Source organism: Euprymna scolopes, chromosome 14, assembly GCF_053919585.1.
Source record: "Euprymna scolopes isolate OS-2025 chromosome 14, ASM5391958v1, whole genome shotgun sequence".
Lineage (NCBI taxonomy): Eukaryota > Metazoa > Mollusca > Cephalopoda > Sepiida > Sepiolidae > Euprymna > Euprymna scolopes.
This window is the reverse complement of record NC_136495.1, coordinates 54,489,121-54,501,739: the sequence shown is the minus strand read 5'-3', so window position 1 is coordinate 54,501,739 and position 12,619 is coordinate 54,489,121. Positions and strand designations below refer to the sequence as shown.

Here is a 12,619-nt window from a genome sequence, read left to right as displayed (position 1 = left end):
TTGGACATAGAATGAATTTGACAATACTTCTTTCAACTCCATCCTCTCTCTCTCAAACACACACATCCCTCTTCAGCCCCACCCACCTTCTCTTTGGTTTTTAATGGTTCCTTGTAGATTTCTCAATTACTCTACCCATCAGTTGGGAGGAAGAGAAAGGCTCTGATCCTGACCAAAAAACAGGGACAAGAAGATGGGATGTGGTAGGTGTTGCTGCCTGTTTCTTTTTCATCTTTTAGATGAAAAAAGAAGAATGTGAAACTTTTCTTCCATCAATTATTCTAATCTGATTAACTTGCAGCATTTGTTCTCTTTACAATTCCATCTACAAATTCTTGTGAAAGAACGAAATTCTTTAAACTTTTTATCTTGAGATTCTTTAATTTCTTACGAGGTGCCTTTAACAAGTTTCCAGACATTTTTTTCGTATGGGCACTTTTATTCATAGTACACACATGAAACTCTAGTCCCTTTCGAAGTAATCTCCTCCAGCTGTAATACACTTGTTGTACCATTCCAACAACTTCTGGAAGGTCCCATGGAAGTACTCTTGTGTGAGCGCGTCAGTGACCCTCGTCACAGCCTCTTTCATCTTCTCAATTGTCTCCCAACAACAGCCTCTAAGGTTTTCCTTGAACTTGGGGAATAACCAAAAATCATAGGGAGCAGGGTCTGGACACTAGGGAAGGTGAAGAACTGTCTTGATGCCCATCTTGTCAAATAGTCTGACAAGAATGGAGAACTCTCGGAACAAATTTCGCACAAATCTTCCACATTTTAGTTCCTTGCAAATAATTGTGTGTACAGTTCCCACACTGACATCAAACTATGCACTTATTGTCTTTAAGACACATTATGGTCCTTATCCATGAAATTCTTTATTTAGCTAGTCAACTCTAGTGTTCTGACTTCCTTACACCTTCCACACCTCATCATCCTTTACAGACTCCCTGCCTTCCTTGAATCTCTTATGCCACTCAAAAACTGATACTCAATTCATGCAAGATGGTTCAAAAGCAGTTTTTTTTATTTTTACAAAGGAGTCACCACTTATCAAGGCCTGGAGGCCACTCGAGGATAAGTGTTAATGAGAGTACGGCAGTCAATGGGATAATATCGTAGTAATCGTTAGTAGTAGAAATTTGGTAAATTGGATTACTTAAGGGGACGGTTCCTCAAGAACTTGTTGACAACCATATTGTAGTCAGCTAAAAAGCAGGGCAATGAAAGAGTTACTCTCAGGCGTGCAGCTCTAAGAAATAAGCTTTGTTCATGGAATCTATGTTTAGGTTTAGACACAAATAAAGAGTGGGGGAAATTATTGATAGTGATTTTAGCTATACGAATGTTTTTTGTGAAAGTTTGGCAAGGGGGAACCACAGAGTGGAGCTCAGACAAGCACTTGCCATGAAAATAACAATAAAGCAAAGACAAGCTTGCAACGTCTGTTTTGTGGGAAAGATTGCAGGGAAGAGAAAAGGGTATCCCCTACTAGGCTACAAAATCTATTTTGAACTCTATCAAGGCAAGATAAGCTGCTTCTAGCAACTCCTTCCGAGATGTGGCAACAGTACTCCATCCTAAGACAAATTTGACTCTTATACAGGTAGGGAATTACTGGAGTGGTAGAATGATCCCACTATTTTTCCAGTGACTTTGGTAACAGATTTGATGTACGTGTTCCATTTCAGATCAGGAGTAAAGGTTAGACCTAGAAGCTTGTCAAAACATGAAGCCTCCCCTAAACACGAGCCATTCATTTCAATTGATGCCAGGTGGGGATCAAAGCGTTGATGATGTAAAGATAGAAGCTCCGTTTTAGATGCATTAAAATTAACCAGCCATCCCTTTCCCCATTGCACCACATGCTGAAGATCAGAGGAGAGAGAATCAGAGAGAACTTTGTCATTTACAGTCTTTGAAGTGTTGCTATAGATGGTAGTGTTGTCAGCATAAATGTCTACAAATGATCTTAGGGTGTGATTTGGGAAATCAGGAAAAGAATTGGGCCCAGGATGGAACCCTGAAAGATTTCAGCATTAATATTGTGAGTTTCTGATTTCTGACCACCAACTGTTACTCTTATGATCAGAGAAGTAGTTTAATAATTGAAGCATTCCATACATTTCTGTGTTTTTTTTTTTCAAGTTTAAAACAGAATTTTATTACATATCGTTCTTTTAAAGTGTCCTTACATTCAGATTGTATTTTGGAAATTCACCAGCTGTGACAATCAGGCTTTAGTAGGGTGTGTTCTAATTTCTGCTGTCACTGTTCATTTGAACTTAAAATCATAAAAATTGGCCAGTCATCTCATAAGATGTATAGCAATAACATACTGAATTTTTTAAAAGTCTACAACAATTTTAAATGCCTGTACAAAAAAGTCTATAAACTTATTTAAGGTACCTCGTAATATGTATTTTGCCCCAAAACAAGTGGATGAACCCTATTAAAATTGCTATTTATAGGGTTTAGCAATAAAACTATTTAAATAAAAGAAAAATCCTTTCTACATTGAGATATGTAAAAATTAGGCAGTGGATTGTTGGATTAAGCCCCTATGCCTCCTCTCAATTTTGACTAATTAATGAATAAGCACTTATCAAGGTTAAAAGTCACTTGAGGATAAAGGATAATGAGACGAATTGGTTGTCAGTTTAATGACGAATAATATTATGAGAGATTTGAAAATAATGAATAGAATGAAGAAAATTTGATTACATATTTGGATGGCTTATAATAGGTATTTCTTGGAAAGAAACTCTCGTCATAGAGTTATGTAGGCATATTAACCCTTTGCAAATCAATATGTTATAGCCATCAAATGTTGTGAGCTTTCATCATGGGTGTATAATCTAATAGTATAACTGTATGCGCTTCATTGTCATTGAAAGTGTATATATTCGTCTAACGTTTTCATTGACTTTGAAAGATCAATATGTGTATATAATTGTCTAGTGGACAAACTCCTCTACGTTGTTTTTTCATGTATTTATTCAATCACGCTCTATTGTTATGGGTGTATAAACGTCTATGTAATATTTTGTGTATCACATATAAATGTGTCAATGTGTGTGCGTGTGCAACGCATATCCATAAACAGTTCAATAAAACATGGTCGTTTGATAAACGGACTACTAACCTCAGCAAATACTTTATGCATTCGTGGCACACAGACAAAGAGACATACCTTGTGTTTGTGGTTCCTTTTATTTGCCAAACTCTGTAATAAAGATACTTCCATTTATTTATTTATTCCACTTTATTTAAAACTCTGTAATAAAGATACTTCCAACTCGCAATGTATCATACAGTTAAACACATGACAACTTCCTATCAAACTTTAAGTATCTTTTATTACACTTCCAATGTCCCGTCGCAATGCTAAGTTTTTTTTTTCCGAAGGATCTAGGCCCTGTTGGTGGGGCATTAGAATACACCGACTGCCCCCCTGCAGAGGGTAAAAGTCCCTCAATGGGGGTCCTGGATATGGCCTTAAACTGTATCCAGTGGTGAGGCCCCATCTTGTGGGCTTTAGGGAGTGTGGAGCCACCCTTTAATTACCATTGCTCCCAGGTCCACTCTGACCCAGAGTGGTAGTACCTGTTAGGGTCCCAACTATGGCTTAAATAGAAACCAACGTGAAAACAACAAATATATTCTATTAAAAAAATTTCTTCAAAATCTTTGGATTCGGCATTAAATAACCCGGAAAAGGTTGATATGCCGTAAAACAAAAACAACCAACCAACCAACCGAAGGATCTACACACTGCCATTGATTACATTATTAGATCGGCCACTCGTCTCTGCTTCCTGACAATTGTCTGATTCTCCTCTATTCATATTTAATTCATATAATCCAGCTGTTCTTTAAGAACTATTATTCTCAGGAAGAATATATATACCAATCGGTACGGACCCGACTATGGAAGATCAGATAATAAATAAACGTGGATTTATAAGATCAAAGAATCCAACCTTGATCGCCCTTCGGGGCCCGTGGCGCAGTTGATAGAGACGTTGAATCTCTACAGTTTCAGATGAACATTGTCTGAAGATAGCGGTTTCAATCCCACCCAAAGCGTGCCAGAGGTTTACTTGGCCAAAATGTGGTGAGACGACAACAACTACGGATGGCAGTGATGACTGAGAATGCAGTTAGGAGATTCAAAGTTCCTATCTGTCGCGGTTACCACCTGACGAAGGCCAGAGGAATAGTTGGCCGAAACGTTGTGAATAAAACAAACCAATAAAAGATGAAAATCAACAACTAATAAAGATGAGAATAATAGTCCGAAATAAAAATAAATTAATATATATAATGCTCATCTCAAAAATGAATTCCAATTAAGGAATAATATATATGGCATAAAAAATGTTTATGATAAATGTTATTAGATTGGAAGAGGACCATTTTATATTCCTCAGGGAAGCAATTTTATTGTAATGTGTTCCACAGAGGAGACGCTCTTGGAAATAAAACTGTTCATGGAGATTTCGTTTGATGGTAGAAACATATAGGAAGAAAGGAAACTTCTTTGCAGTTGTGGTAGGAAGAAGAGTTCTTACTGTAAATTACAAGAATGAATCAGATTGCAGTGTGATTAAGCACTTTCCATGGAAATAACAATAGAGTAGAGAAAGACTAGCAACATCTGTAAGAAAGAGGTTGTAGAGAACAAAAGAGGTCATCCCTTATTAAGATGTTGCAAAGTTAATTTGGAACTCAAGGCAAGAAATAGTGCTGTGAGTGGCACATCTCCGGATGTTGCAGCAGTGATCCATCTTAGAATATATTTGAAAATTTTTTTTATTTTATTTTTTTTTTTTGTGTGCCAGTTTCTTTTGCTTGTCTTTTTCTGCATTCATCATTTAGATGCATTAAGAAACTGAGCACCCCCGCCCCTGCTCCCCATATTTTTTTATCATTTTTAGATTCCTTTTTTAGATGTCATGTTTAGCAATGGCAATATAACTAACGTCACTTTGCCGACATCTGTATAGAATAGATTTATCAGAAAAAAACTTCTGATAAACTTATAAACGTTGAACTAAAGGAAATGAATGTTCCATGGGTTACTTGCTATTATTCTAGATTCGTAGGTGATCCTTGGCTTGCAAGGGAACTAGGATCAGTTTTTATGTATCACACTTGATCACCCATCTAAGTACTAACCAAACTACATGTTGCTTAACTTTGATAATCTTTCAGAAACCAGTGTGTCAGGATGATTATAACTGCATATCTCATATTTGTAAATGATAATTTCTGTTTAACCAATAGGTGTAGCCCTGACAGATACTACTACAACACCTCAGGAGTATTAACTAAAGAGTACTCCATACTTTCCAAAACTCCCATCCAAAACTTCCATCTAAACTGCAACCTTGCAGATTAGTGCTGTACCTAGAATGGTTGCAGGAGAGCTTCAGAAGTTAATGGGGTTGGGAAATAGAGTAGGCAGAACTAAAATTAAAATTGATGCAGAAAATTTTTTTTTTTTAATTTTATTTTATTTATTCTTTCTTAAACAATAAAGATGTTTCAGAAATTTTGAGATGAGGATTAATAATTTGTATTATTTGGAGGACTATTCTCATCTTTGTTATATTCACGTTTTAGGCCGTGTAATCTCCAAGTTTAAGTGAACCGCATGGACTTATAGCCTAATGATTGAAGGCGTTGGTTGACAATTGGGCGATAATAATTGCGAATAACATGAATTAACACTTCTACCTGTTCATGGCTGATAGGATGAGAACAATCTACCCTGTTAATTGGATAATTGGTTCAGTTTGAAATTCCAGTTCGGCATAGATTTACAAATTTCAATGGAATGTTTCCAAGTTTGAAAAGATGCATCTCATTTGTTTTATGTTGTCGCTATTTCTGTTTGTTTTAAGAAATTGCTTTGTTAAGTCACATCTAGAAACCCAACAAAATGAGGTAATGATAATATTTTTTAAAAAAATAAATAAATAAAAGTAAAATTTATTCTGGTCAGAATCAGGTGACCCTGTTAGTGTTCATCATCTCTTTTTGAAGTGCATCATCGTGGTGTTGCCTTTCTTCTAAAAATAATCTTATGTTACCTGCAGTTGATGCATACAGAAAATAAAAAATAAAAGGAATCCCTTAAATGCACATTGTGCACAAGAAAATGCATTGCTGGTCTCTTTTTTTTTTTTTTTTTTTTTTTTTGCACCTTTCTAGCAACTTAATCCTGCATCTACATAGGATGTGGGTAGTCCCCCCCCCTCCCGGCCCAAACTAGTAACACGTGTCAAACTGAATAAGAATAGTATCAATCTTAGTTTTTTACTATTCTCTGTGGCTTCGAGGTAAGTGAGATATTCTTTCTGGTTTTACAGGACCCTCACCCCCTTCCCTTATTTTTGACCCAATCTGTGTTTGTGTGCGTAGGGGGTTCAATTTAAATCTTTTTGTCAGTTTTTCAATAAAGTTCTTTACTTTATAAAACCACAAATCACATGAGCCTCCCTCTTTATATATATATATATATATATATATATATATATATATATTCTTTTGCTCAACAACGTTAGTATTAAATGTTTTTTGTTTTTTTTTATTGTAGTCTACATTTTCTATATAATATGTATATGCCTTACAAAATTCTTTACCTTTTTCTTATCTCTCTATTAATAAAATTGTGTGACCACTTTTCATGTGTCTGCATTTCTCTTCTCTATGTAACTTGCACATTATTTTTTTTATATATATTTACCATTGATTATTTATTGTAGTAAAAATACAGTTGTGTGAAATACTAAAACCCCTTTAAAAATCCTATGTAAAAAATAATTACAAGATTAAATCCCTCAGAATGCTTTTCAGTTTTCTTTGTAAAAAAAATTTGTCATTTTAATCTTTTTATTAATAGTAAAAATTACTTTGTAACCCTTTAAAAGAGATTTGAAAGTCTTTATACTGTAGAATAGAAAGTCATTTAAACTAGCTTTAAAATTCTTATTAAATTCACATTTAATTAAAAAAAAATTGTAAATTTTTACATCCAATCAACTTTATATATAAAGATTAGAGTAACATTTTCTTAACAACAATTACTTTAATAACAATCTTGTTCAATTAATAATTTAATGGCCAAACGGAGAATTAATTTTAGCTTTTAAAATCCTATTAAAAAAAAATAATAATTTGGTAAAATAAATGAATAAAATATATTGTATGGTTAAAACCAGAAAACTGTAACAGAGCACGGATTCGTGTATAGCAGCTGGATGCAAATGACCGAGCCATGTGCAAGGTGACGTTACGGCAAGGAAGAAGGAAAAAGATTATAAAAAGAAGAACGTGTGTCCAGACCAATGATAACATTAGAGATGTAGGTAATATCACTGCGAAATGCGAGATGAGAAATCATGTGTGGCAGGAGAAGGAGGAATAAAGGTCTTTTGTTAAAACCTGAAACAGAGTTGAATTTCTTTCCTCTTCCTTTCTTATATTCATTGTGATGAAGTCTACAACGTGTTGGAGCCCTACATATTAATGACTATGTTACAATAAAGGATATAAGTAAAATGACTTTCAAGTAACGTCAGCCAGTTACAGCTGATTTTATATAAATTAACTGATTGCAATTTTTTATATTGATTCTTTTTTATCTCAGCAAAATTGATTTTTAATGTAAACATTTTTTCATTCTTAAAACAATGTAATAATGTAAATTGTAACCGAGTTCAGTTATTTTCTTAATTGAAAACAAAATTTAATCGTGCAGCTGGGATTGAATTGATGTTCATTTTAATTTCATATCTCACCCCCACCCATCACATTGAAATGGAATGTTTTGTTTCTTATACAAAACAACTGTAATTCAAATAATTGTGAAGAAAAAAATAATGATCAAAGTGTAATATCTGTTCTGTACTTCATCGGAGGGGGACAGGAGAGAAATTCTTGTAAACTGAGGCAATTCTTATTTGCATCCTAGAGAGTGCCCCTCTATCAAATGCTGACCTTGTCTCTAACCATGTACTCGGGGGGGGGGGGGGGTCAAAGGAATTTTATCACGTTTTGATTTGTGTTGTGATTATTTATGAAATAACCCATTTGTCTTTTGAGTGGTTTTCTTTTTTTTTTTTCTTTTTTTTTTTTTTTTTTTTAAATGTTTTTTAAGTTTTATTTCTATTATGTCTTTTTCTGTGACAGAATTCCTAAAAACTTATTTTCGTCAATCCTTCTCACCCCCCCCCCAATTCCCTTTTCTTTCTTTTTCCTCTCTCAATATTATTTTAAAAAATCCAGCCAATTTCATGTATGGTCTTTTCTCTTAGCTTAATATTTTTCCATTGCAGTCCTGCTGTCTGCAGCATGCATCTGTGCACCCAACTAAACATACAGCGTTGCATGTTTATATCTTCACATGCTAATCGTTTATGGTTCTGAAATCAACAATAAATAACATTTCACTGTAAATCATGTGTTAATGATAACTGAAATACAAATATATGATGCAACAATGTCTGTCGAGGAAATAAAAAGACAGATTTTCTGATGTACTTAACAGGACACTGTAACGTTGCCGCATTAAAATTACAACAACCAACTATAAATTTGTAAAAGACAAACATGTAGTGAATGTTTTAACGCAGTTGACTCATTGATAATGATCAATACTTGATTGGTTTAGTTTCATTTAAAGAATGGTAAAATTGCTTGGATTTATAGATGTAAAACAGTTTAGATATCAGGGTCGTTTGGCAAATGAAGGCCAAGGAAAACATGTCAGGAAGTGAGAAGGATGGATTTGCAAGAAAAAAAGGATAAATAAAGACCTGGCCAGAGATAGGTTAGTTTGGAAGTTAATTTATAAATGGCAGACATATAAAGCAGACATTAAATGAAAAATGATTTCTGTCAATTTTTATGAAAATATTTTCCGTTTTACTTTTAATCCCATCATCTTATTTACCCCTGAGATATATTATATTTCTCTTAGTCTGTTTATTTGTTCAGTCCACTTGGAAACTACTGGTCTGATCTGGCTGAAATTTTGTATGAACCTTTATGATACGGTGCAGTGAACCAAGTATTATGTTATCCATTCAGTGCTTAGTTCAGGATTGGTATTTAATGCGAAAATGAGAACAAATTTAATCATATTCAACTATCAATTTGCCATAAAGTACTCATTCGAACTTTGGTCCATTTTTAACGGGCTAAAAATCTACTTTTATTTACTTGCTAAAAATGAATGTTTTTTTTTTTAAATTGTATTGTTTCTCTCATTTCGTCACACTATCTCTTTCCAGTCAACGCCATAGTTGAACATGTGATCTACCAATGTCTCTACTCCCATGAAAGGACCCTGAGAGAAGCAACACCAAGTGATTATGTCCTCAAAGTTTTTGACAGGTCTGAATACCTGCTCAAGTAAGTCAATGTATTTATTGCCCCACCCTATTCCAACAAATCCCACTTAATTAAATCCATGCTTTGTCTGTGGCGATTTCTATATATAAAAAAAATTTGAATTATTGGGGGTTTGTAATATAGTGTGTGCATGTAGACACAAAACAGCTGTTTTTTTTTTTTTTGTCCAAAGTATTTCTTGATGTGGCATTTGCATGAATGTTGATCTTTTTTTCATACTTCTCTATGGACAGAGTAAAAGTAACAAAAAGAACAACAAATAATTCTATTAGCTGTGTACAATGTGATGAATTACAATCCTCCCACTCCCACCCCCATCACAAGAATCGTGAACCTTGAAAAAGACATATGGTGACTTTGATGAATTACATCCAAGAAGGCTTGAAAGGATTGATAAATTTCAGACTACTATACTCATCTTGGTTGTTATTTTTGCAACGTTTCAGCAGATGTAATCTCCGATCTTCAGTTGCATCCTTTCGAATTTGGACATGTTGTGCAAGAGATAAAGAGGTTCATTAACAATCAGTTTTGAAGGTTGAATGGTTCACTTCTTACCACGACCAATAATAACTAAATTAACACTTCTATCCTCTCGTGACTGACAAAAATAGAACAAACTAACCCCCCCCTCTGAATTAAATAAAACATTCAGTGCAAAGTTCCATATAAGTTACCAAGTTTGAGACAATGATTCCCACGTCTGCAGCGATGCACATGAAGAAGGTCAGAGGTTATATCGACCGAAGCATTATGAAAATAACAACCTAGATGAGAATAGTCATCTGAATAATACAAAATCTAATATATAAATCTCACTATGTCTGTCTGTGTGTGTCTGTCTCTGTTTTTCAAATTATATCTCCTTCCAGACGGGGTCCTGGATATGACCTTAAACTATATCCGATGGTGAGGCCCCAGCTTGCGGGCTTTGTGGAGTGTGGAGCCACCCTTTAATTGCCATTGCTTCCAGGTCCACTCTGACCCGGAGTGGTAGTACTTGTTAGGGTTCTAACTATGGGTTAAATAGAAACCAACTTGGAAAAAAATATATATTTTATTAAAAAATATTTTCTTCAAAATCCCTGGATTCGTCTAACCTCCTAGACGGATAATCATTGGATAGTGTGCCGTAGCTCAAAAGATTGCATTTTTGATGCAAAATTTTATTGGGGTTATTTATTTGGTTAAAATAATTGCTAAGCGGTTCAAAAGGGATTCAAACTTGAAAGAAATGACAACTTGGCAAGTGTAGCACAACAGTGTCGTTCTGCGCATGTGTACATCCTGTAACATAGACTTGGCCTTCGGGAAAAGATCAAAGTGTAGTATCTGTTCTTCAGATGCTGCACTTCAATTTCTTGTTCTCTGTCAGTGGAGGAGAAATCCTTCACGACTGAGACAATTTTTATTTTTGTTCCTTTTCTCCACGTTAAAAAACGACCCTGGTGTCTAACTCTGTCCCGTGGGGAGGCATTGTAGATAGAAACACAGACATCTATTTAATTAGTTATTTCACAACTCTTGTAAAGCGGTTGTCCCTTTGGTGCAGTGGATAACATGACCATCTACTATCACCAGTGTTGCGGTTTCAAACTTCACCGTTTCCTCTTTTTTTTTTTTTACATTCCGATATTCTTGACTTTTAAATGTTATTATGTAATAATTTTACAAGAACACTTTTATTAAAAAAAATACAGAAGAATGTTTTTGATGTACTATCTAACCAAAATGTCATACTCCAAATATATATATGATATATCAGCTTATTTGTTACATTCCAAAAATTACGTAAATAGATCAAGTAATGGCATTTCGTATTGGATTAATTAATATATTTGTATGTATTGGATTCACTCCTAAACTGATAATTATGAATTATATATATTGTATATGTTTGTATATTTGTATAGATGTCATATTCCAAAAATCACATACAATGATCACTTACATTTTTTTTATGTATTTATGTATACAAGAAATTCTCCCCAAGTAATAAGGTACTTGTACAGTATAGTACTCATATGAAAAACTTATGTAAAATCGAGTAGTTTTGTCTTTATATTAGAAATAAGGTACTTGCACAGTATCCTACCCAAGAAATAAGGTACTTGTGCAGTATAGTACTCATGAAAAAACAAAGAAAATCTTACCTGTGACATTCATAAGTTATTAAAACTGAAAATCACGTTAAATATTTGAGTAGAATTATTTGAATATGAGAAATAAGTTGCTTCTTCACTATAGCACCCAGATGAAAAAACAAATTCTTACTTCTGATGTACAGAAAATTTAGCACGACAGAAAATTACATAAAGTATTGAGTTCTTTCATTTTCAAATTAGAAAAAAGGTACTTGTGCAGTATCCTACCCAATAAATAAGGTACTTGTACAGTATAGTACCCATATGAAAAACAAAGAAAATCTTACCTGTGACGTACATAAAAGTAATCAAAACCGAAAATCATGTAATATATTCAAGCAGTGACGTTTACATAAGAAATAAGGTGCTTCTTCACTATAGCACCCTGATGTAAAAACAAACAAACTCTTACATGTGATATACAGAAAAGTTAGCACAACAGAAAATTATGTAAATTATTTTAAATATGTGTTGTACATTACTCGCCTTAGGAAAGGAAAATTTTTCATATACATACTGTAAATTTCCTATCCTAGGGAAGGTACAGTTATTTCATACATATGTTGTGTAATACCCGCCCTAAAGTAGGTAGAATATTCTTTAGCTCGGGATGGCAAATGATACATAGATATTAAAAATTCCTCTATCTTAAGAATAACAGGGATGTTCAAAATCAACTTCATTTTTCTCATTGTTTTATACAGTCCTGAGCAACGCTGGGTGGCCCTACTAGTTGTAAATAAAAATACTCTGAGCAACGATAGGTAGAGACAGTGTAACATAAGATAAGCTTCCAACTTTTAGCTGGGTGTTTTCCCTCAGTACTAACGCCAACAGTCTAGGCTAGAGGTCTCCAAACTATGGCCCACTGGCCAGATTCGGCCTGCCAAAGTCTTTAATCCAGTTCACAGAGCTTGTATGGAAAACGTAAAAATATTCAGAAAAATTTTTTACAAATGGGAATGTGTGAAAATAGTATGGTGTTTTTTTTTGTTCAGAAAATGATTAAAAGAATGAGGTTTTGGAGAACCAGGTTTACTAAAAAGCAAAGC

General features: G+C 34.1%; 1 protein-coding gene across 3 annotated transcripts in view; it reads left to right on the top strand.

Moving 5' to 3' along the window:
• Positions 1-12,619, top strand: part of LOC145293023 (phosphatidylinositol 4-phosphate 3-kinase C2 domain-containing subunit beta-like) — a 264,977-nt gene that overhangs the window by 178,111 nt on the left and 74,247 nt on the right. For all 3 annotated transcript variants that reach the window (XM_080139309.1, XM_080139311.1, XM_080139310.1), the window contains one exon: positions 9,303-9,423. In XM_080139309.1, the coding sequence (XP_079995435.1) occupies positions 9,303-9,423 (121 nt within the window). The remainder of the gene's footprint in view (positions 1-9,302; positions 9,424-12,619) is intronic.